This window comes from Gallus gallus, chromosome 16 (assembly GCF_016699485.2).
Source record: "Gallus gallus isolate bGalGal1 chromosome 16, bGalGal1.mat.broiler.GRCg7b, whole genome shotgun sequence".
Taxonomy (NCBI): domain Eukaryota; kingdom Metazoa; phylum Chordata; class Aves; order Galliformes; family Phasianidae; genus Gallus; species Gallus gallus.
In genome coordinates this window covers 1986390-2009768 of record NC_052547.1, presented here as the reverse complement: position 1 = coordinate 2009768, position 23379 = coordinate 1986390, and the positions used below count along the sequence as shown (strand labels likewise).

General features: G+C 65.4%; 3 protein-coding genes and 1 long non-coding RNA gene across 5 annotated transcripts; all 4 read right to left on the bottom strand.

Moving 5' to 3' along the window:
- Positions 1 to 223: 223 nt before the first annotated feature.
- On the bottom strand, positions 224 to 9835 carry LOC121106913 (ral guanine nucleotide dissociation stimulator-like 2; the record flags this gene model as incomplete). The annotated part of the gene is made up of 14 exons (XM_040648655.2): positions 224 to 335; positions 758 to 872; positions 1920 to 2129; positions 2339 to 2438; positions 2533 to 2625; positions 3451 to 3572; positions 4450 to 4482; positions 4578 to 4652; positions 5437 to 5518; positions 6298 to 6401; positions 6989 to 7204; positions 7621 to 7888; positions 8715 to 8778; positions 9721 to 9835. Coding segments are annotated over 14 exons (1692 nt in total), but the record flags the coding sequence as incomplete, so codon positions are not given.
- A 639-nt stretch (positions 9836 to 10474) lies between these two features.
- Positions 10475 to 12038, bottom strand: LOC124417255. The gene is made up of 3 exons (XR_006931638.1): positions 11633 to 12038; positions 11031 to 11207; positions 10475 to 10507 (listed from the first exon to the last, which is right to left on the bottom strand). It is a non-coding gene; the product is annotated as an uncharacterized LOC124417255 (long non-coding RNA).
- Positions 12039 to 13261: 1223 nt separating this feature from the next.
- Positions 13262 to 16392, bottom strand: LOC121106915 (zinc finger and BTB domain-containing protein 22-like). Its single transcript, XM_040648667.2, has 2 exons — positions 16325 to 16392; positions 13262 to 15253 (listed from the first exon to the last, which is right to left on the bottom strand). Exon 2 carries the CDS (start codon positions 15218 to 15220, stop codon positions 13364 to 13366), a length of 1857 nt encoding a protein of 618 aa, XP_040504601.1. The 5' UTR covers positions 15221 to 15253; positions 16325 to 16392; the 3' UTR covers positions 13262 to 13363.
- Positions 16393 to 16610: 218 nt separating this feature from the next.
- On the bottom strand, positions 16611 to 22857 carry LOC121106916 (death domain-associated protein 6-like). 2 transcript variants are annotated; one of them, XM_046901518.1, is made up of 6 exons: positions 22246 to 22857; positions 19945 to 20758; positions 18986 to 19182; positions 18383 to 18659; positions 17305 to 17477; positions 16611 to 16788 (listed from the first exon to the last, which is right to left on the bottom strand). In XM_046901518.1, the coding sequence occupies exons 1-6, from the start codon at positions 22414 to 22416 to the stop codon at positions 16729 to 16731; spliced, it is 1692 nt and encodes a 563-aa protein (XP_046757474.1). In that variant the 5' UTR covers positions 22417 to 22857; the 3' UTR covers positions 16611 to 16728. The 2 variants fall into 2 exon arrangements, 1 of the variants encoding a protein (XP_046757474.1); XR_006931611.1 differs by lacking the exon at positions 16611 to 16788 and adding an exon at positions 17848 to 18308 and having other exon boundaries at positions 17337 to 17477.
- Positions 22858 to 23379: the final 522 nt, after the last annotated feature.

The window sequence follows — 23379 nt, the reverse complement described above, 5'->3', positions numbered from 1 at the left end:
AATCCCATGACATCCCCCCCCAAAAAAACAAGAAACCCCATGAAACCCCATGAAATCCACCCCAAACCCTCAAGAAACCCCATGAAATCCCATAACACCCCCCTAAAATCCCATGACATCCCCCCCCCCCAAAAACAAGAAAACCCATGAAATCCCCCCAAGCCCGCAAGAAACCCCATAAAAGCCCATAACATCCGCCCAAAAAGGCCCCAATTAACGCCAATTAACGCCATAACGCCTTTATTGGGGTTGGGGTCCGCGCGGCCGCAGCGCGAAGTCGCAGCTCTGCCCGCTCATGGCGTAGAAGACGTTGGCGGAGGGCGGCAGGGGGAGCTCTGTGGGGACAGGGGGCGGTTTTGGGGTGAATGTGGGGGATTTGGGGGCAATTTGGGCAGTTTTGGGGCCATCTGGGATCTTCAGGGAGATTTCCAGGAGGCCTGGGGGTTTTGGGGGAGGATTTGGGGTCTTTTGGGAAGACGATGTTGGCAGAGGGCAGCAGGCGGTTATTGGGTCCACTTTGGGGGATTTTGAGGTCTTTTGGGGGATTTGGGGCACTTTCGGGGATTTTGGGGTCTTTGGGGGAATTTGGGTCTTTTGGGGACTGTTTTTTTTTGGAGTGTTTGGGGCCTTTTGGGGGTTATTTTGGGGTCTTTCGGGGGCCTGTTTTTGAGTGTCATTGTAGGGGGTGTTCTGGGGATTATTATGGGGTGTTTTTTGGGGGGGGGATTTGGGGTCGGGGTTCCCCCCCACAACTCACCGCGGTGGTCGGGCAGCAGCTGCACCAGTTGGAATTGGGGGGCTGAGCCCCCCCCCTGGCCGTGCTTCTCCAGTGCTTTGGTCACCACTGCGGGGGTCTTCTCCTGGCTGGTGATCTATGGGGGGGGTCCGGGGGGGGCACCCCCAAAATGAACAGAGAAGTGGGAGGGGGGGGGCAACACCCCCAAAATGAAGAGGGAAAAGTGGAGGGGGGGGGGTCTATGGGGGGGGGGGACCTAATGGGGGGGGATGACAGGGACACCCCAAAATGAATAGAGAGAAGTGGGAGGTGGGGGTCCATGGGGGGATGTTTTGGGGGGGGGGTCTATTGGGGGATGTTTCGGGGGGTGTTTGGAGGGGGTGTTTTGGGGGGGGTCTATGGGGGAGGGTTCTATGGGGGGTTGTTTTGGGGGTAGGTCCATGGGGGGGTGTTTTGGGGGGGTCACTGGGGGGGGGTTGGGGGGAGGTCTGGGGGGGTGTTTCGGGGGGGTCTATGGGGGTGTGTTTTGGGGGGTCAATGGGGGGTGTTTGGGGGGAGGTCTGGGAGGGTGTTTTGGGGTTCTACAGGGGGGGTCTGTGGGGGGTGTTTGGGGGGGTCTATGGGGGTGTGTTTTGGGGGGTCAATGGGGGGCTGTTTTGGGGGGAGGTCTGGGGGGGTGTTTTGGGGGGTCTATGAGGGGGTCTGTGGGGGGTGTTTTGGGGGGTGTATGGGGGTGTGTTTTGGGGGGGTCAATGGGGGGATTTGGGGGGAGGTCTGGGGGGTGTTTTGGGGTTCTACGGGGGGGGGGTATTTGGGGGGGTGTATGGGGGGGTGTTTTGGGGGGGTCAATGGGGGGGTTTGGGGGGAGGTCTGGGGGGTGTTTTGGGGTTCTACGGGGGGGGTCTGTGGGGGGTGTTTGGGGGGTCTATGGGGTGTGTTTTGGGGGGGTCAATGGGGGGTTTGGGGGGAGGTCTGGGGGGTGTTTTGGGGTTCTACGGGGGGGGTCTGTGGGGGGTGTTTGGGGGGTCTATGGGGTGTGTTTTGGGGGGTCAATGGGGGGCTGTTTTGGGGGGGTCAATGGGGGGGTTTGGGGGGAGGTCTGGGGGGTGTTTTGGGGTTCTACGGGGGGGTCTGTGGGGGGTGTTTGGGGGGGTCTGTGGGGGGGCTGTGGGGGGGCTCTCACCAGGATGCTCTTATAGAGGCTCCCGTTGTGCAGCTCCATGCGGACGCGGACGATGCGGCAGTCGCTGCCCGATGGGGACAGCGCGGCTCCGCAGGACGCAGAGCGGCGGTGGCAGCGGGGGGGGGACAGCGACGGCGCCGGGGGGGGCGCCGGGGGGGCGGCGGGGGCGGGGGGGGCGTCCAGAGATGAGACTGACGGCCATTTGGGGCGCTGAGGGGGGGGGGGCAAAGGGGAGAGGATGGGGTGAGAATGGGGGAACAATGGGGTGGTAAGTGGGGGTGACAGTGGGGGAGCAACGGGGAGACAGTGGGGTGCAGTGGGGTGACCACAGGGTGACAAAGGGGTGACGGTGGGGGGTGGCAATAGGGTGACAAAGGGGTGACGGTGGGGTCACAGCGGGGTGACGGTGGGGCTCTCACCTGCGCCAATGTTGGGGTCTCCCGTGGGGGCGCCCCCAGCAGTGCTGCGGGACACGGCCGCTCCCACGGCACCGTTGGGGTCACCTCTGGGGGGAGGGGGCTGCGGGGGGGCACCGGGTGACAAAGTGGCACCGGGTGACATTGAGCCCCCCCCTCTCCCCCCCCCCATTGCCCCCCCCCCCCCCCCCACTCACTCGGTGCAGTGCGTGATGACCAACGTGGGGCGGGGGGGGCGCGGGGACAGCGGGGGCGGCCCCGGAGGTTCGATGGCACACGAGAGGGTGTGGCTGTGGGGGGGGGGGGACACACAGAGGGACACATCAGCCGCCCCATAGGGACACCCCATACCCCACCCCATAGGGACACCCCCCAGTCCATAGGGACACCCCCCTACCCCATAGGGACACTCCTGCCCCATAGAGATGCCCCATACCTCATAGGAACACCCCCACCCCATAGTGGCACCCCCCTACGCCATCCCATAGGGACACCCCCCACCCCATAGGGACACCCCATACCCCACCCCATACCCCACCCCATAGTGACACCCCCCAGTCCATAGGAACACCCCATACCCCATAGGGACACCCCATACCCCACCCCATAGGGACACCCCCGACCCCATAGGGACACCCCCGCCCCATAGGGACACCCCCCACTCCATAGGGACACTCCCCTACCCCACCCCATACCCCACCCCGTAGGGACACCCCATACCCCATAGGGACACCCCATACCCCATCCCATAGGGACACCCCCGCCCCATAGAACCCCCTACCCCATAGGGACACCCCATACCCCATAGGGACACCCCCATACCCCATAGGGACACCCTATACCCCATCCCATAGGGACACCCCCGCCCCATAGGACCCCCTACCCCATAGGGACACCCTCGACCCCATAGGGACACCCTCACCCCATAGGGACACCCCATACCCCATTCCATAGGGACACCCTCACCCCATAGGGACACCCCATACCCCATTCCATAGGGACACCCTCACCCCATAGGGACACCCTATACCCCACCCCATAAGGACACCCCCGACCCCATAGGGACACCCCCGCCCCATAGGGACACCCCCGCCCCATAGGACCCCCCGCCCCACCTGTGCCCCTCAGGCAGGACTCGCAGCCCCCACAGCCAGCGCTGGAAGTGGGGCCGGGGCTGCAGGCGGTACGAACGGCACGAAGACTGCAGGGCCGACAGCTGCGCCAACACCTCGAACTCCTGGGGGGCACAGTGGGGCAGCGCCATGGGGACGGCGGTGGGAGTGGGACACTCTCTGTGTCCCCATCCTCGTCCCGATGTCCCCCATCCCACGGGGATGGGGACAGTGGGATGGGGACAGTGGGATCGGGACGGGGACACCCACAGTGGGGCAGGGATGGGGACACCGGGATGGGGACATCGGGACGGGGATGGGGACAGTGGGATGGGGACAGTGGGATCGGGATGGGGACAGTGGGATCGGGATGGGGACACCCACAGTGGGGCAGGGATGGGGACATCGGGATGGGGACATTGGGACGGGGATGGGGACACTGAGAGTGGCATTGGGACACCACGACCGGGAGGGGGACGCGGAGTGGGATGGGGACAGTGGGATGGGGACAGGGATGGGGATGGGACGGGGATGGGAATGGGGAAAGGGATGGGGATGGGGATGGGGATGGGGACGGGGATGGGGACAAGGATGGGATGGGGATGGGGATGGGGATGGGATGGGACGGGGATGGGATGGGGATGGGAATGGGAACAGGGATGGGGATGGGAATGGGATGGGAATGGGGACGGGGATGGGGATGGGGATGGGACGGGGATGGGGATGGGGATGGTGACGGGGATGGGATGGGGATGGGATGGGATGGGGATGGGGATGGGACGGGGATGGGACGGGGATGGGGATGGGATGGGGATGGGGATGGGGATGGGGATGGAGATGGGGACGGGAATTGGGACGGGAATGGGGAAGGGAATGGGAACAGGGATGGGGATAGGAATGGGGATGGGACGGGAATTGGGATGGGGACGGGGATGGGGATGGGACGGGGATGGGAATGGGATGGGAATTGGGATGGGGACGGGGATGGGGACAGCAGCGCACCTTGCGGCGCTTCTCGAAGTTGATCCACCCGTCCTGTGGGATGAGGACAGGGCTGCAGATGGGGACACATCTGTCCCCAAACCCCCCCCCACCCCAACGCCCCCCATTGGGGACAGCCCGGCGCCCACCTCCACCTCGTCCTTCATGGCGGCATCCAGCATCACCAGGTCCCGCAGGAACGTCCCCAAATAGGGGACAACGCCCTGGGGGGGGGGGGGGGGGAGGAGGTGAGGACAGTGACCCCAAAGCGTCCCCTCCCGTCCCCCCGATGTCCCCATCCCTCACCATGGGGCGCTGCTCCGCGGCACCGTGCGGCTGGCGGCGGGGGGGGGGGGTCCTGGGGGGCGTCCTGGGGACAGGGGGGGACACGGGGGGGATATGGGGTGGGGATGTGGGGGACATGGGGGGGATGTGGGGTGGGGATGTGGGGACATTGGGGGGGTCAAAGGACAGGGATGGGGACATCGGGGGGGGACATTGGGGTGGGGATATGGGACAGGGTGGGGGATGTGGAGATGTTGGGGATGTGGGGATGGGAATGGGGACACGGGGATGGGAATGGGGGCGTGGGGATGGGAATGGGGACATGGGGATGGGAATGGGGACACGGGGATGGGATTGGGGACATGGGGATGGGATTGGGGACGCGGGGATGGGAATGGGGACACGGGGACATGGGAACACAGGATTGGGATGGGGGGACATTGCTGGGGATGCAGGGACGGGGTTGGGGACGGGGTTGGGGACGGGGGATGGGGTTGGTTGGGTACACAGGGATGAGGTTGGATGGGGACGTGGGGACATGGAGGCATGGGACGGGTATGGGGCCGGGTATGGGGTGGGTATGGGGTGGCTGTGGGGTGGGTGCGGGGTGGGTATGGGTGGGTGCAGGGTGGGTATGGGTGGGTATGGGGCCGGGTATGGGGTGGCTGTGGGGTGGCTGTGGGGTGGGTATGGGGTCCGGTATGGGTGGGTGCGGGGTCCCACCAGCAGCAGGCGGCGGCTGGCGCTGAAGTTGTTCTGCTCGGAGCAGAGGGCGCTGAGCTCCTCATAGCTGCGCTGCGCATCGCTGCGGACACCGACAGTGCCGGGCGGAACCGTGCGCCCATCGTCACCACTGACACATTGTCCCCATTGTCCCCAGATCCCCATACCCCCATATCCCCATTGTCCCCATTGTCCCCAGATCCCCATACCCCCATATCCCCATTGTCCCCATATCCCATTGTCCCCATACCCCCATATCCCCATTGTCCCCATTGTCCCCATATCCCCATATCCCCATTGTCCCCATTGTCCCCATTGTCCCCATATTCCCATTGTCCCCATTGTCCCCATATCCCCATATCCCCATTGTCCCCATTGTCCCCATACCCCCATATCCCCATTGTCCCCATATCCCCATTGTCCCCATTGTCCCCATATCCCCATATCCCCATTGTCCCCATTGTCCCCATACCCCCATATCTCCATTGTCCCCATTGTCCCCATTGTCCCCATATCCCCATATCTCCAGTGTCCCCATTGTCCCCATATCCCCACGACCCCATTGTCCCCGTATCCCCATATCCCCATTGTCCCCATATCCCCGCGACCCCATATCCCCACGTCCCCATTGTCCCCATATCCCCATATCCCCATTGTCCCCATATCCCCACGACCCCATATCCCCACATCCCTGTCCATACGTCCCCATCCCATCCCCCCATCCCTCCATCTCATGTCTCCCTGTGCCCACATCCCCGTTCCTATGTCCCCATCCCTGTCCCCATCCCTGTCCCCATATCCCCCCGTCCCCACTGTCCCCATTGTCCCCCCGTCCCCGTTGTCCCCCCGGCGCCCCCATACCGGCTGATCTCCCCCCAGGAGTGCCGCAGCCGATGGATGGGGTTGGACTGCAGAGCTGAGATGATGGCGCACAGCGACGAGAAGTTCCGCAGTGCGCGGCACTCCTGGGGGGCACGGGGGGATGTGGGGGGGCATGGGGGGATATGGGGGATGTGGGGGATGTGGGGGATGTGGGGGATGTGGGGGATGTGGGGGATGTGGGGGATATGGGGACATGGGGGACATGGGGACGGTCAGTGCCCATGGGGTCAGGGCACGGAGCACACGGGGTGGGGACAGAGCCCCATCGCTGCGTGTGGGGACACTCTGTTGGGGTCATCCCGGTGGGGTCACCTCCATTGGGGTCACCTCCATTGGGGCCACCTCCATTGGGGTCACCTCTTGGGGTCACCTCCATTGGGGTCACCTCCATTGGGGTCACCTCTTGGGGTCACCTCCATTGGGGCCACCTCCATTGGGGTCACCTCCATTGGGGTCACCTCCATTGGGGCCATCCCATCAGGGTGACCTCCTTTAGGGTGACCCCTCCGATGTCACCTCATTGGGGTCACCCCCATCGGGGTCACCCCCCGGGGCTCATCCCCCACTGACGCCGTCCCATCGGGGTCACCTCCGTCGGTGTCCCCTCCACCGACGCCACCCTCATTGGGGTCCCCCCCCCCCAACCCCCCCAACCCCCCCAACCCCATACCTGCGCCACCCGGATCCACTTCTCCAGCAGCCGCGCCCTCTGGGGGGGCCGCAGCCCCGCGCCCCCCAGGCAGGAGGTGACGACGGCGGCCGCCACGCGGTTGAAGTGGCGCACGGTGGCGCGGACGGACGGACAGCCGCCATGGCCGCCCTTCTTGTCCCTTTGGGACCACAGCGACCCCAAACACTCATAGGGGCGCAGGCGGAGGAACAGCTCCTGGGGGGGGGGGGCAGCAATGGGATGGGGTGACAATGGGACGGGGGGACAATGGGATGGGGGGGGCATCATTGGGATGGGGGGACAATGGGATGGGGGGGCATCATTGGGATGGGGGGACAATGGGATGGGGGGTCAATGGGATGGGACAATGAGATGGGGGGACAATGGGATGGGGGGTGAATGGGATGGGGGGGGCATCATTGGGATGGGGGGACAATGGGACGGGGGGACAATGGGATGGGGGGAAAATGGGATGGGGGGCACCATTGGGATGGGGGGACAATGGGATGGGGGGGAACAATGGGATGGGGGGTGAATGGGATGGGACAATGGGATGGGACAATGGGATGGGGGGACAATGGGACGGGGGGGATTTGGGGACGGGGGGCTGTGGGGCCGCTGTGGGGTCTCACCGCCTCGGTCAGCGTGAGCTGCTCGGCCACCTCCTGTGCCTGGAAGGATAGGATCTCCAGAGGGTCCGCGTCCCCATCCCCGTCCCCATAGGGGTCCCCGGGGGGGTCGGGGGGCACTGTGGGGTCCCGCAGCTCCCGCAGCCACTGCCCCACGGCCGCGTCCGGCCCCAAAACCGCCCCCAAACGCTCCGCCAACCCCACGGCCGCCGCGTCCCCAAAGTCCTCGGGGTAATCCTGGAGCCAACGGGGGAGCAGCTCTGCCAGCGCCCTATGGGGACAGCGGGGGGCGTCGGGGGGGTGTGGGGTGTGGGGTATGGGGACAGCGGGGGGGTATGGGGACAGGGGTATGGGGTATGGGGTATGGGGACAGCAGGGGGCGTTAGGGGGGTGTGGGGTGTGGGGTATGGGGACAGCGGGGGGACATGGGGGGATATGGGGTATGGGGATATGGGGACAGCGGGGGGCGTTAAGGGGGTATGGGGTATGGGACAGTGGGGGTGTATGGGGACAGCGGGGGGGTGTGAGGACGGGGGGGACAGTGGGGGGCATTAGGGGGGTATGGGGTATGGGGACAGTGGGGGGGTGTGAGGATGGAGGGGATATGGGGACAGCGGGGGGCACTGGGGGGGTATGGGGACAGTGGGGGGGTATGGGGACGGCGGGGGGGAATGGGGGGATATGGGGTATGGGGATATGAGGACAGTGGGGGGGATATGGGGACGTTGTAGGGACATCATGAGGATATGGGGACGTCGCGGGGGGAAGGAATATGGGGCCGTGGGGACACTGTGGGGATATGGGGACATCGTGTGGACGTCGTGGGCATATCGGGCGCGGGGACACGGAGGGGACATTGTAGGGCCGGGGGGATATGGGGTCACGGAGCCGTTGGGGGGGGGACATCGGGACGGTGTGGGGATCACTGCGGGGACACCGCGGGGACAAAGTGAGGGCGGCGTGACATTGTGGGACGTGGGGGGGCGTAGGGGGGGCGTGGGGGATGGGGGGGGTGTGGGGTATGGGGACAGTGGGATGGGGGGGTGTGGGGTATGGGGGCGCCGTGGGGTCACTGTGGGGAGGGGGCCGTCCCTCACCGCTTGGCCTCAGCCGCCGCCGGGGTGTCGGGGTCCCCCGAGAGCCCCCCCCAGTTCCTCCATCCTGGGGACACCGCGGGGTCAGAGCTGCCCCATAGAACATCTCCAGCCCCCATAGAACAGCCCCCAGACCCCATAGAACAGCCCTAAGCTGCATATACCATCTCCAGGCCCCACAGAACACCCCCAAAACCCCATATAACACCTGCATCCCCCACATAACACCCCCAAAACCCCATATAACGCCCCCCTGCCCCCATATAACACCTCCATCCCCCACAGAACACCCCCAAAACCCCAAATGGCACCCCCCAAAACCCCATATAACACCCCCTTGCCTCCCTATAACGCCTCCATCCCCTGTATAACGCCCCCAAAACCCCCATATAACGCCCTCAAAGCCCCACATAACACCCCAAAGCCCCACATAATGCCCCTAAAGCCCCACAGAACGCCCCCAAAGCCCCATTTAATGCCCCCAAAAGCCCCATATAACGCCCCCAAAGCCCCATATAACGCCCCCAATGCCCCACAGAACGCCCCCAATGCCCCCATGAGGCCCCCAAAGCCCCATATAACACCCCCAAAGCCCCACAGAACGCCCCCAAAGCCCCACAGAACGCCCCCAATGCCCCCATGAGGCCCTCAAATCCCTATATAACGCCCCCAAAGCCCCATATAACGCCCCCAACGCCCCACAGAACGCCCCCAATGCCCCATATAACGCCCCCAAAGCCCCATATAACGCCCCCAATGCCCCCATGAGGCCCCCAAAACCCCATATAACGCCCCCAACGCCCCATTTAACGCCCCCAAAGCCCCATATAATGCCCCCAACGCCCCATTTAACGCCCCCAAAGCCCCATATAACGCCCCCAAAACCCCATTTAACGCCCCCGACGCCCCACAGAACGCCCCCAAAGCCCCATATAACGCCCCCGACGCCCCACAGAACACCCCCGACGCCCCACAGAACGCCCCCGATGCCCCCCCTGAGGCCCCACACCGCGCCAGCAGCAGCCGCAGGACGTCGTGGGGTCGGGCGAAGGCGCGGAAGGTGCTGAGGAAGGTGGGCACGAAGGCGCCGTCGCCCATCTTGGAGCTCTCCAGGAGGTGCTGCGTCAGGCGCGGCAGTGGGGCGGCGCGCAGCAGACGGCCGTGGGGCGCCCCATAGCGCTGTGGGGCGGCCGAGAAGAGCGCGTCGGCTTCGCGGAGCTCCGTCTGTTATGGGGTGGGGGTCACATCGTGGGGTCACCTCATGGGGGCGTCCCAATGGCTCATCCATCTTTGGGGTCATCTCTTGGGGTCAACCCGTGAGGTCACCTCATAGGGTCATCTCTTGGGGTCATGCCATGAGGTCACCCCATAGGGTCATCCCAATGGGTCATCTCTTGGGGTCATCCCAATGGGTCATCCCAATGGGTCATCTCTTGGGGTCAACCCATGAGGTCACCCCATAGGGTCATCTCTTGGGGTCAACCCATGAGGTCACCCCATAGGGTCATCCCAAGGGGTCATCTCTTGGGGTCATGCCATGAGGTCACCCCAATGGGTCATCTCTTGGGGTCAACCCGTGAGGTCACCCCATAGGGTCATCCCAAGGGGTCATCTCGTGGGGTCAACCTGTGAGGTCACCCCATAGGGTCATCTCTTGGGGTCATGCCATGAGGTCACCCCATAGGGTCATCTCTTGGGGTCATGCCATGAGGTCACCCCAATGGGTCATCTCTTGGGGGTCAACCCGTGAGGTCACCCCATAGGGTCATCCCAAGGGGTCATCTCGTGGGGTCAACCTGTGAGGTCACCCCATAGGGTCATCTCTTGGAGTCAACCCATGAGGTCGCCCCATAGGGTCATCCCAATGGGTCATCTCTTGGGGTCAACCTGTGAGGTCACCCCATAGGGTCATCTCTTGGGGTCATCCCGTGAGGTCACCCCATAGGGTCATCCCAGTGGGTCATCCCAATGGGTCATCTCTTGGGGTCAACCCATGAGGTCACCCCATAGGGTCATCTCTTGGGGTCAACCCATGAGGTCACCCCATAGGGTCATCCCAGTGGGTCATCTCTTGGGGTCATCCCACGGGGTCTTCTTGTGACCTCATAGGGTTATCCCATGGGATCAACTCAGGGTGAAACTATAGGGCCATCCTTTGGGGGTCACCCCAAAGGTTATCCTACGGGGTCATCTCATGGGATCGCCTCGTGGGGTCACCCCACAGAGTCATCCCAGCGGTGTCACCCCATGGCAGTGGCACCCACTGCCCCTCACGTGTTCCCACTGACCCCCCAGAGCCCCCTGGCCCCACTCACTCACCTGCTGTGGGTCGGACTCGGGGGGATTGGCCCTATAGGAGCTCAGCACCACCCCTCCTCCCGGCCCGGGGGGGTCCGCGCCCCCTCCAGCAGCGCCCGCAGCGCCCGTGGGAACATTGGGGGCCCCACAGCTCCGCCCCACGGCTCAGCCCCACGGCGACGTCATCCTGGGGGGGGTCTGGGGAAGGGGGGGGGGTCAGCTGCCCCATAGCGCCCCCATTCTGCCCCATAGCGCCCCTCAGCGCACCCAGCGCTCCCAGTTCCTGCTCCCAGTTCCCGCCCCATCGCTCCCAGCGCTCCCAGTTCCCCCTCCCAGTGCCCCAATCCCCCCCCAGCCCCCCCCCGACCCCCTCCCATCGCTGCCCCACGACTCCCCGGCCCCCCATTGCCCCCCACTGCCCCCCCCAGTCCCTCCCAGTCCGTCCCAGTCTCTCCAGTTCCTGGTCCCACTTCTCCCCTCCCAGCGCCCTCAGTTACCCCAACTCCCCCCCCGACCCCCCGCAGCCGCCGCTCCCGTTGCCCCCCGATGCCCCCCAGTCCCTCCCAGTGCCCCCCAGTGCTCCCAGTACCCCCCCCCCCCCCCCCACCGTCCCCCACTCAGACCGGACGGAGCGGAGCGGCTGCGGGTAAAACCCGGAGCGGATCAGAGCGGAACCGCCGGAGCGGATCTGAACGGCCGCCGCCAAAACGCGGAACGGAACGGAGCGGAACGGAACGGAGCGGGGCGAAAAGTCCTCATTTGGGGCAAAAAGGCCCTCATTTAGGGGGAAAAGATCCACGTTTGGGGCAGAACGTTCACAGCCGGGGCAAAAAGGTCCACACTTGGGGCGAAAAGGCCCACATTTGGGGGGAAAACAAATGCCCCTATTTAGGGCATAAAGTTCTCATTTGGGGCAAAAAAGTGCCACTTTGGGGTGGGAACGGCATGGAGGTAATGGGGGCACCGCGGACGTTGGGGGCCCCATTGGGGCGTCCGACCCACGGCGGATCCCACCCCAAAGCCACGCCCACCCCAAAGCCACGCCCACCGCGTGGCCACTCCCATTCACACACCGCCTGGCCACGCCCACTTTTGCGGCCGTGGCTTCGTAAGCCACGCCCCCCTCGTCCACGCCCACGCCGTGGCCACGCCCACACGCCGTGACTCCATTCAACATTTATGAGCAATTAAAGAAACAAAAACCCAAAGAGAAATAAAACACGAAAAGACCGAAAATACACAACGGGACCCACACGGGGGGGGAGGAGGGGGGCGGGGGGGTCCTCACCTCGGGACAGTGGGGACAACAATGGGGGCACACAGCAGGGGGGGGGGGGAGATGGGGGTGGGGGAACCCCAATGGCGCCCGGATGTCCCCATGGGATGGGACCCCACGTCCCCAAATGTCCTAAATGGGATCCCTGCGCCCCCAATGGCACCCAGGTGTCCACGTGGGATGGGACCGAGGTGTCCCCAGCACCACTCAGATGTCCATATGGGATGGGACCGAGGTGCCATCCAGGTGTCCCCATGGGGTGGGACCCAAATGTCCCCAGTGTCACCCAGACGTCCCCATGGGATGGGACCCAGATGTCCATGTGGGATGGGACCGAGGTGTCACCCAGATGTCCCCACGGGATGGACGCAGATGTCCCCAACGTCCCCAATCTGCTGACATAGGATGGGACCCCAACAACCCCATCGGAGGCGACCCCTCTGTTCTGTCCCCACTGTCACCCAGACGTCCCCATGGGATGGGACCGAGGTGCCATCCAGGTGTCCCTATGGGGTGAGACCCAGATGTCCCCAGTGGCACCCAGACGTCCCCATGGGATGGGACCGAGGCGTCACCCAGACGTCCCCATGGGGTGGGACCCAGATGTCCCCAGTGGTACCCAGGTGTCCCCATGGGATGGGACCCAGAGATCCCCAGTGGCATCCTGATGTCCCCATGGGATGGCCCCAGATATCCATGTGGGATGGGACCGAGGTGTCACCCAGATGTCCCCATGGGATGGATGCAGATGTCCCCATTGGCACCCAGATGTCCCCATGGGATGGCCCCAGATGTCCATGTGGGATGGGACTGAGATGTCACCCAGGTGTCCCCATGGGATGGGACCCAGATGTCCACGTGGGATGGGACCGAGGTGTCACCCAGGTGTCCCCATGGGATGGACGCAGATGTCCCCATTGGCACCCAGATGTCCCCATGGGATGGCCGCAGATGTCCCCATTGGCACCCAGATGTCCCCATGGGATGGCCCCAGATGTCCACGTGGGATGGATGGGACCGAGGCGTCACCCAGACGTCCCCATAGGACGGACCCAGACGCCCCCGGCCCCACGGGCTGCTACGGGGCGTCCCCGCATCCCCCCCCGCCCCACCGCCGCCCCCCTTTCACGCCTTCCCCCCTCCGAACGCCGCCTCCCTCTGCGCCTCCGCCCACTCCCCGCCCCCCTTCCGGGGGGTCCCGGGGGGCTGCGCGCCGTGGGGCTGCGCGGGCCGCGCGGTGCCTCCGCTCGCAGTGCCCTTTGTGGCGCACGAAGCTGTCGCGCCACATGAACTTCTTGGCGCAGACGTCGCACTGGTAGGGCTTGAGGCCGGTGTGGGTCTTCATGTGCTCCGTCAGGTGGTGCTTCATCTTGAACTTCTTGCTGCACACGGGGCAGGCGAAGGGCCGCAGGTTGAGGTGCATGTTGACGTGGCGGTCGCGCATGCTCTTATGGGAGAAGGCCTTCCCGCAGTGGCACATGAAGATCTTATTGCCGTCCGGGGCCGCCGTGAGCCGCACGGCGCCGTGCTCGGCCGCCGGCTGCGGGGGGAACACCAGGATCTGATTGCCCTGCATGTCCATGGGGAGCAGCGGGCGGGGGGGGAGGCCGGGGGGCTCGGGGGGCTCCTCCAGGCCGCCGTAGGGCGACGGGAAGTCCTCGGAGGACTCGCAGAAGTCGACCTGCTCGTCCTCCTCCTCCTCCGTCTTGGGCGGGCGGGGGGGGAGGGGGTCCTCGTCCTCCTCGCAGGTGAGGACCAAATCCTCCTGCAGCCACTCCTGCTTGACGTAGACCCACTGCTTGTGGGGCACGATGCTGGGCCGCACGTAGAGGGGCCGCCGCGTCGGCTCTTCTTCCTCTTCCTCCTCTTCCTCCTCCGGCTCCAGAGCGTCCGCGGAGCTCTTGGAGGCCGCCCCGTCGCGGGGCTGGGGGGCCCTGGGGGGCTCCTCGGGGGTCTCGCGGGGGCTGAAGTAGTTGGAGCTGCTGGGGGATTGGTTGTCGCTGGTGCGGCTGGAGTGGGAGCGCAGCGACGACGACGACGGCCCCACGGAGGACGACGACGGCCCCACGGCCAACGACGACGGCCCCACGGAGGACGGCGTCGACCCCATTCCCAACGACGTCGGCCCCACGGAGGACAGCGGCCCCACCGCCATTGACGACGGCCCCACGGAGGACGACGGTCCCATCGACGACGACCCCAACGACGACGGCCCCACTGACGACGACGACCCCATCCCTAAGGACGACGGCCCCATTGACGACGACGGCCCCACTCCCAACGACGACGGCCCCATTGACAACGACCCCAGCGACGACGGCCCCACCGACGACGACGACGACCCCAACGACGACGGCCCCACCGATGACGACGACGACCCCACAGCCGCCGCCAGCCCCACGGCGACGCGGCCCTCCTTGAGCAGCTCGGTGCACTTATCCACGATGTGCCACATCTGCAGGACGCTCCCCACCGTCAGGAAGTTGACGATCTCCTCCGGCGCCATGGACAGCCGCCCCGTGTAGGCCGAGCCCAGCACCGTCTCGAAGGCCGAGGGGTCCATGACGTTGGGCAGGACGATGGAGGTCATGTTCTTCAGCAGCACCTGGTCGTGGAAGTAGGGCGACGAGGCGGCCAGCACGGCGCGGTGGGCGCGGAAGACGCGGCCCTGCACGTGGATGGAGATGTCGCACAGCTTCCCCTCCACGCGCTGCTGGTTCAGGTTGGCCAGGAGGGCGCTGGTGATTTCGGGGAAGTCCACGTGGAGGAGGCCCGGATGGCTGCCGTGGTGCTGCTGCTGCTGCTGGTGGTGGTGGTGGTGGTGGTGGTGGTGGTGGTGGTGGTGGGGGCCGTCATGGCCGCCGCCGTCGTGGTCGCCGCCATGACTGTCATGGCCGCCGCCGTCGTGGCCGCCGTCGCCGCACGCCGCCTCCATGGCGCTGCCCTCCCTCCCCTGGCAGCGCTGCTCCTGAGGGCTGGGTGTCAGCGGGCCCCACAGTGCAGCCCCATAGCGCTGCCCCGTTGCACTCACCACCGATCCCCACCCCGTAGGACTCCCCGTATCCTCAAACCCTACGGGGTCCCCCGTAACCCCAAACCCTACAGGGCCCCATTCACCCGCAAACCCTATAGGACCCCCCATGGCCCCAAACTCCATAGGACACAGTGACTACCCCAACCCCTATATGCCCCATACACCCCCAACCCCCATATGCCCCATACACCCCTATAGGGCCCCTTGCACCCCCAGCCCCTATAGGGCCCATACATCCCCCTTAGAACCCCACTGAGTGCCCAGGAGAACCCCACAGACCGTTCCCCGTATCTCCAGCCCCTATAGGTCCCATACATCCCCCGAGCCCCCTATAGGTCCCTATACCCCGTTATACAGCCCCGTGCACCCCCCTGTAAGCTCTTACACACCCCACAGAGCCCCCTATAGATCCCTGTACCCCCTTACACAGCCCCATGCACCCCCTATGGATCCCTATACCCTTACACAGCCCCATACACCCCCCCACGGACCCCCGACACCCCCCCCAAGCCCCGTACCTATCCCTATACCCACTTACACACCCCCACGCCCCTCCATTACCCACCCACACCCCCAGAGCCCCCTACAGACCACCGTACCCCTTTATACAGCCCCATGCGCACCCTACAACCCCCCCACACTCCCTATAGACTCCTATACACCCTTATCCAGCCCCATACACCCCCTACAGACCCCTGTGCACCCCCTACAGACCCCCAGACACCCCCCAGAGCCCCCTACAGACCCCTATACAGCCCAGGCACCCCATGCAGACCCCCAGAGCCCCCTATAGATCCCTATGCCCCCCTATAGCGCCCCTATAGATCCCCACAGACCCCCCCCCAGCCCTCCCCCCGACCCCTATGCGGCTCCCACAGACCCCACCCGCCCCTATGGGCCCCCACTGCCCCTCCACACCCCACCCCGTGGCCCCGCCCCCTCCCGCGGCCCCGCCCCCTTCCACGCCCCGCCCCCTTTCCCCCCTCCGCCCCCCCCCGCTCTCACCCGCGCTGCGCTCCGCGGGGCTCAGGGCGCCGCCGCCGCCATCTTGGCGCTCCCGCCCCACCCCCCCCGCGGCCACGCCCCGCTCCCTCCACCTTAAAGCGGCCACGGCGCCCCCCGCCCCTTTTCCACCCTCGGAGCAGCCGCTGCCCCTTTAAATGAGAGCCGCCACACCCACTCACGTGACGCCATCACGCGCGCAGGCGCAGTCGCTCCCTCTCGCTCAAGCCACGCCCACGAGGAGGGCGCGGCCTGCGGGGCTCTTAAAGGGACCGCGCGCGGCCGCGGCGCAGTAACAAAACGGAACTTTATTGGGGGCGGGGCCAAACGGGGTGGGCGGGGACAGTCCGAAAACGGGCGGGACCATCCCTGAACGGGGGGCGGGGCCAGTCCAAAAGTGGGCGGGGCTAGTCGGAGTCCGAAAGCACGATGATCTCCTCCGGGTCGCACTGCGTCGCCACACTGGTCTACGGGGGGGGCGGAGGGGGCACGGGGATATGCGGGGTCCGGGGGGTGGGGTGTGGGGGTCCTGGGCCCGGGGTGGCACAGGGACCCCCCCACAGGGAGTGGGACCCCAACAGGTGGGCCGAGATCCCGCAGGGCGACGCTGGGACCCCCCCACAGGAGGGCAGGGACCCCCAGGATCCCCCACTTATAACACTGACCCCCCCCCCTCAGGACCCCACAGGGCAGCATTGGAACCCCCAGGGAGAGCAGAGACCCCCCGCAGGACCCCCCGAGTTATAACACCGACCCCCCCCAGAGACCCCATAGGGCAGCACTGGGACCCCCCAAGGAAGGCAGAGACCCCCCAGGACCCCCCCCCAGTTATGACACCGTACCCCCATAAACCCCCAGCGCCCCATAAGGCAGCACAAAACCCCCCGAAGCAGCACAGGGACCCCCCAGGGGTGGGACGGGGACCACCCCACATCAGCCCAGGGACCCCCCCCCAGGGGTGACCCCCCTCCCCACCCCCTCACCTTGCAGGCCTTGCTGGGGGGGCGCCGGGGGCTGCCCTGGGAGCTGCTGACCAGGTCACGGCCGGGGGAGTCGGCGCGGGTGGAGTCGGGCAGGGGGCTGCGCCGGGACCCCCCCCACACCGCCAGCATCCTCCTCATCCTCCGAGCCCACGCTGTGCACCTCCAGGCACGGGCTGGGGGGGCAGCGGCACCGTTACCCCCCCCCCAGAACTCCCGGGGGGGGCCCTGACCCCATTAGGACCCCCAAAATGACAACTACAGCCCCCAGACCCCGTTGCAGACCCCACAAACCCTATTACAGCCCCCAGACCCCATTGCAGACCCCACAAACCCTATTACAGCCCTCAGACCCCACTGCAGACCCCGTGAGGGCCCCCATAAAACCGATTTCAGCCCCCAGACCCCATTAGTGACCACTGCAGCCCCCATAAACCGTACTGCAGCCCCCAGACCCTATTACAGACCCCGTAAGCTCTATTACATTCTACAGACCCCATCAGGGTCCCATAAAGCCCCCCTACTGCAGCCCCCAGACCCCATTACCTGCCCCCCGTGGGGTCACGCCGGCTCCGTTTGAGGGGGGGTGAAGTGCTGCCGTTGACGCTGGTGGAACTGATGGGACCCCCCCCGGCCCCATTCTCCATGGGGTGGGGGCTGCCGTGGGGTCTTTTCATTGGGAGTGGGATCGGGGTTTGGGGACGAGTCCAGACTGAGCAGAGCCCCTCACCGAGCCCGGCTTCCTCCTCCTCCGCTTTTGGGGTGGAAGTCCTCGAAATGGGGACCCCCGCAGAAGGGGGCGGCGGTGGGGGGGTGGCTTCCGAGGGTTGGGGGGAGGCGGGGGCGGCTTTGGGGGTCGCCTCGGAGGGGCCGGGGGAGCCCGGGGGGGTCTCGTGGGGCTCCAGGGGGAGCGCTTCGATCTCGAGGACAAAGAGCTCCGGCGCGGGGCTCTGCTCGTCCTCCTCCTTCGGCCTCGGGGCCTCCTCTTCCTCGGGGGGGGGGCGGATCTGGGGGGAGCTGGGGGTCACATCCCTGTACCCCCATCCCCATCCCCACCCCCCGCCCCCCCACTGCCACCCACCCTGCGCGGCGGCCACTTCGCCCTCAGCCTTCGCAGCGCTGTTGGTGTCCTCCTCCTCCTCTTCCTCCTCCTCCTCCTCCTCTTCCTCCTCCTCTTCCTCCTCTTCTTCCTCCTCTTTTCCCGCTGCAGCGTCAGAGTCGTCCTCTTCCTCCTCTTCCTCCTCCTCTTCTTCCTCCTCTTCTTCCTCCTCCGACTCCTCCTTGTTGGATTCCTCCTCCTCCTCTTCCTCCTCCTCCTCCTCTTCCTCGCGGCTCTCCTTGGCGGTGCTCCGTGGGCTCTGTGGGGTGGGAGGAGGGCATCATCCCCAGCCCACCTCATCTTCCCGCATCCCACCCCGATCCCAACCCCCCTTCCCATTCCTCATCTTATTTTGATCCCAATTCTCCGCTCCCGTTCCCCATCCCACCCGATATCCCATCCCCAAACTCCATCCCGTTCTCCATCCCATTCCAATCCCCATCCCCTTTCCCACCCCCAACCCATTTCCCATCCCGCTCCCCACCTCCACCCCGTTCCTCAACCCCATTTCCAATCCCCACCCCATTCCTCAGCCCCGTTCCCCACCTCCACCCCCCGCTCTCCATCGCACTCCCCCCATCTCACCGCCCCGCTCTGCTCCCTGTTGCTGCCGGCGCCGCCCTGCAGCCTCGCAGCCCTCTTCCTGCCCCTCTCCTCCTCCTCGCTCTCGTCCTGCAGCTGTGCGTAGCGCTGAATCACGGCGTCCAGTCGGTTCAGAGCCACCGTGCGGTTCCTGCGCAGCCGTTTGGCCAACTCGGGGTCCAGCAGGGCCGGGTCGGTGCCTGGGGGGGTGGGGGTGGGGGTCAGGGTTGGGGGGGGGCTCCAACCCCACACACTGTGCCAACGCCGCCCCTCTCCCCGCCCCACAACCCCCCTCCAAACGCCATCACCCCTCTCCCCATCCATCACCCCTCTCCGAAGCCAATAACCCCTTCCCCCTTCCACCCCCCCTCTCCCCACTCCATCACCCCTCTGCCCACCCCAGAACAGCCCTCCAAACCCCAATAACCCTTCTCCCCATCCCACCACCCCTCTCCCTATCCAACCATCCCCCTCCCCACCCCATATAACCCCCTGCCCCCCCTCACAACCTCCCTCCCCTCCCTCCCAGCCCCCTCCCCCCCTCACAACCCCCCTCCCCATCCCAATATAACCCCCTCTCCACCCCACTGACCCCTTCCCCACCCCCCTCCTCACCCCACAAGCCTCCTCCCCACCCCACTTACCCCCTCCCCACCCTACCACCCCTCTCCCCACCCCATAGCCCCTCTCCCCATCCCACCTCTCCTCTCCCTATCCAACCTCCCCCCTCCTCACCCCACAAGCCCCCTCCTCACCCCACTTACCCCCTCCCCACCCTACCACCCCTCTCCCCACCCCATAACCCCCTCCCCATCCTACCACTTCTCTCCCTATCCAACCCCCATCTCTCCCCACCCCATAACCCCCCTCCCCACCCCACTGACCCCCTCCCCACCCTACCGCCCCTCTCCCCACCCCATAACCCCCCTCCCCACCCCACAACCCCCCTCCCCGCCCCATACCCGGCCGGTACTGATCCGTCAGATGGCTCCCGAAGTTGTACACCAGGTCCAGGTGCCTCCTCTCCTGCAGGCGGTTCCCCACCTCCCGGAAGGCGTCCTGAGCCATGCTCTCCATCTGCCTCCTGGCCAGGCCCAGGCTGTGCCTGGCGCTGGCCTTCTGGATCACCTTCAGGATGTCGCTGTAGTCGGGGAAGGCCTCGGGCCGGTTGATGAAGCGCTCGATGCGGCGGTTGACCTCGGGGTAGCGCGTGCCGCGGTAGGCGATGCGCTGCTCGATGACGCGGCCCGTCAGGCTGCTGCACTGCTTCAGCTCGCACAGCCGCTGGAAGATGCGCATCATCTTCCGCTTCAGCCGGCTCTCCTGCAGGTACGACGAGTCCTCGCTGTCCAGCTCGGCCAGGTCCAGCTCCCGCTCCTGCAGCCGCCGGATCTCCCCCGTGTACACGCGGAGGAGGTTCTCCAAGTAGCGGATCTGGCGCTTGGAGCCGCCGGGGGGGCGGGGGGGGGCGGCTCCGGGCTCCGGGGACGACGCGGCGGCGGCGGCGGCGGTTGGGGGGGGCGATGGGGGTCCCGGCGGGGCGGAGGCCAGGCTGAGCTTCCTGCGCAGGGTGTGCGCTTTGAGCACCGTGCACAGCTCGTTGATGTAGACGTAGACTTTGTTGCGGCGGGCGCGGACGCGGGCCAGGCAGCGCGACAAGATGTTCCTGAACTCCGCCGACGACAGGAATTCGGCCGTGGCCTTTTGGTGGCGGCCGGATAGGAACGGGAGCACCTCGGGGTGCTCCTCCGTGAGGGCGCCGCACAGCTCCAGGAACTGCGGGGACGGCAGCGCGGTCAGGGGGGGGGGGGGGGATGTGGGGACATCGGGGGGGTGTGGGGGTGTGGGGGGTGTGGGGACATCAGGGGGACATCAGGGGGTGTGGGGGGATGTGGGGACATCAGGGGGACATCAGGGGGGTGTGGGGGGGATGTGGGGACATCAGGGGGGTGTGGGGGTGTGGGGGGGATGGGGGAACATCGGGGGACATGGGGACATCAGGGGGATGTGGAGATGCCAAAGGGACATGGGGACATCAGGGGGGTGTGGGGGTGTGGGGGGGATATGGGAACATCGGGGGACATGGGGACATCAGGGGGATGTGGGGGTGTGGAGGGGATGGGGGGACATCGGGGGATATCAGGGGGACATCAGGGGGGCATCAGGGGGATGTGGGGGGGATGTGGGGACATCAGGGGACATCAGGGGACATCAGGGGGGTGTGGGGACATCAAGGGGACATGGGGACATCAGGGGGATGTGGGGGTGTGGGGGGGATGTGGGGACATCAGGGGGACATCAGGGGGTGTGGGGGGGATGTGGGGACATCCAGGGGACATCAGGGGGGTGTGGGGGTGTGGGGGTGATGTGGGGACATCAGGGGGACATCGGGGGGGTGTGGGGACATCAGGGGGATGTGGGGACATCGGGGGGGTGTGGGGACATCGGGGGGACATCAGGGGGATGTGGGGGGGATCGGGGGACATCAGGGGGGCATCAGGGGGAGGTAGGGGTGTGGAGGGGATGGGGGGACACTGGGGGACATGGGAGCATCAGGGGGATGTGGAGATGCCAAAGGGACATGGGGACATCAGGGGGGTGTGGGGGTGTAGAGGGGATGGGGGGACATCAGGGGGACATGAGGACATCAGGGGGATGTGGGGGGGACATGGGGACATCAGGGGGACATGGAGGTGCCAAAGGGACAGGGGGACATCAAAGGGACATGGGGACATCAGGGGGATGTGGAGGGGATCGGGGGACATCAGGGGGACATGGAGGTGCCAAAGGGACATGGGGACATGGAGGGGACATGGAAGGGACATGGAGGGGACATGGAGGGGACACGGAGGGGACACGGAAGTGATGTGGTGACACGGAAGTGACGTGGTGACATGGAGATAACACAGAGTGGGAATGGATGTGACACGGAAGTGCCACGGGGGGTGACACAGAGCTGACGTGAAGACACGAAGGTAACGCGGAGATGACGTGGAGGTGACACGAGCACACAGACGTCACGTGGAAGTGACACGTATGTGATGTGGGTTTGACACGGAAGTGACATGAACACAAGAAGGCAACACGGAGGTGACACGGATGTGACATGAAGATGAGAATGGGACACAGATGTGACATGAAAGTGACATGAACACGTGCATGCGACACGTATGTGACGTGGGCAAGGCCTGAACGCGTGCATGTGACATGTATGTGACATGTATGTGACACGGAGATGACACAGCAGCCCCCCCAGCACCCACCTCAGTGAAGAGCCGCTCGTTCTCAGCCTTGAAGCCTCCTGCTTTGCTGCCACCGGGGGTGGGGGGCCCGGGGCTGCCGGGGGGGGCCCCATTGGGCTGGGGGGGGGGCGTGGGGGGCGGAGGGGGGTTGCTGACGGCGGGGGGGGGGAGCGGGGAGCCCCTCGTCCTCATCGTCGAGGACGATGATGCTGCTGCCGCTGGGGGGGGGGGCCGCCATGGCGGGGGCTCAGGGGCATCCCAGGGAGGGGACCCCAATAATGTGAGGTGTTATCTGGGGGGGGCAATAGGATCCCCAATACAGTGAGGTGTTATTGACGGGGGGGGGGGGGTCAATGGGACCCCAATAAAATTAGGTGTTATTGAGGAGAAGAGGACCAAAGGGACCAATAATGATAGGTGTTATTTGGGGGGGGCAATAGGATCCCCAATACAGTGAGGTGTTATTGGGGGGGGCAATGGGACCCCAATAAAATGAGGTGTTATTAAGGAGGAGGGGATCAATGGGACCCCAATAAAATGAGGTGTTATTGAGGAAGAGGGGATCAACGGCACCCCAATAATGTGAGGTGTTATTTGGGGGGGGTCAATGGGACCCCAATAATGTGAGGGGTTACTGGGGGAGGTCAATGGGACCCCAATAATGTGAGGTGTTATTTGGGGGGGGTCAATGGGGACCCCAATAAAGTGAGGTGTTATTTGGGGGGATCAGTGGGGACCCCAACAATGGGGGGTGTTATTTAAGGGGGGTCAATGGGACCCCAATAAAGTGAGGTGTTATTTAAGGGGGGGGCAATGGGGACCCCCAAAATGTGGGATTTTAGTTGGGGGGGTCAATGGGGACCCCAATAAAGTGAGGTTTTATTTAACGGGGGGGATGTGGGGACCCCCAAAATGTGGGATTTTAGTTGGGGGGGTCAACGGAGACCCCAATAAAGTGAGGTGTTATTTAACGGGGGGGGGAATGGGGACCCCAACAATGTGGTCTTTTGTGGGAGGGGGGAACGACAGAGAGCCCCAAAATAGGGGGGGTTTCTTTCAAGGGGGGGGGGGCGCGGGACCCCAAAAATGAGAGATTTTACGGGGGAGGGCGGTCAATGGGGGCTCTCAAACCTGAAGGTGTATTTAAGGGGGGGG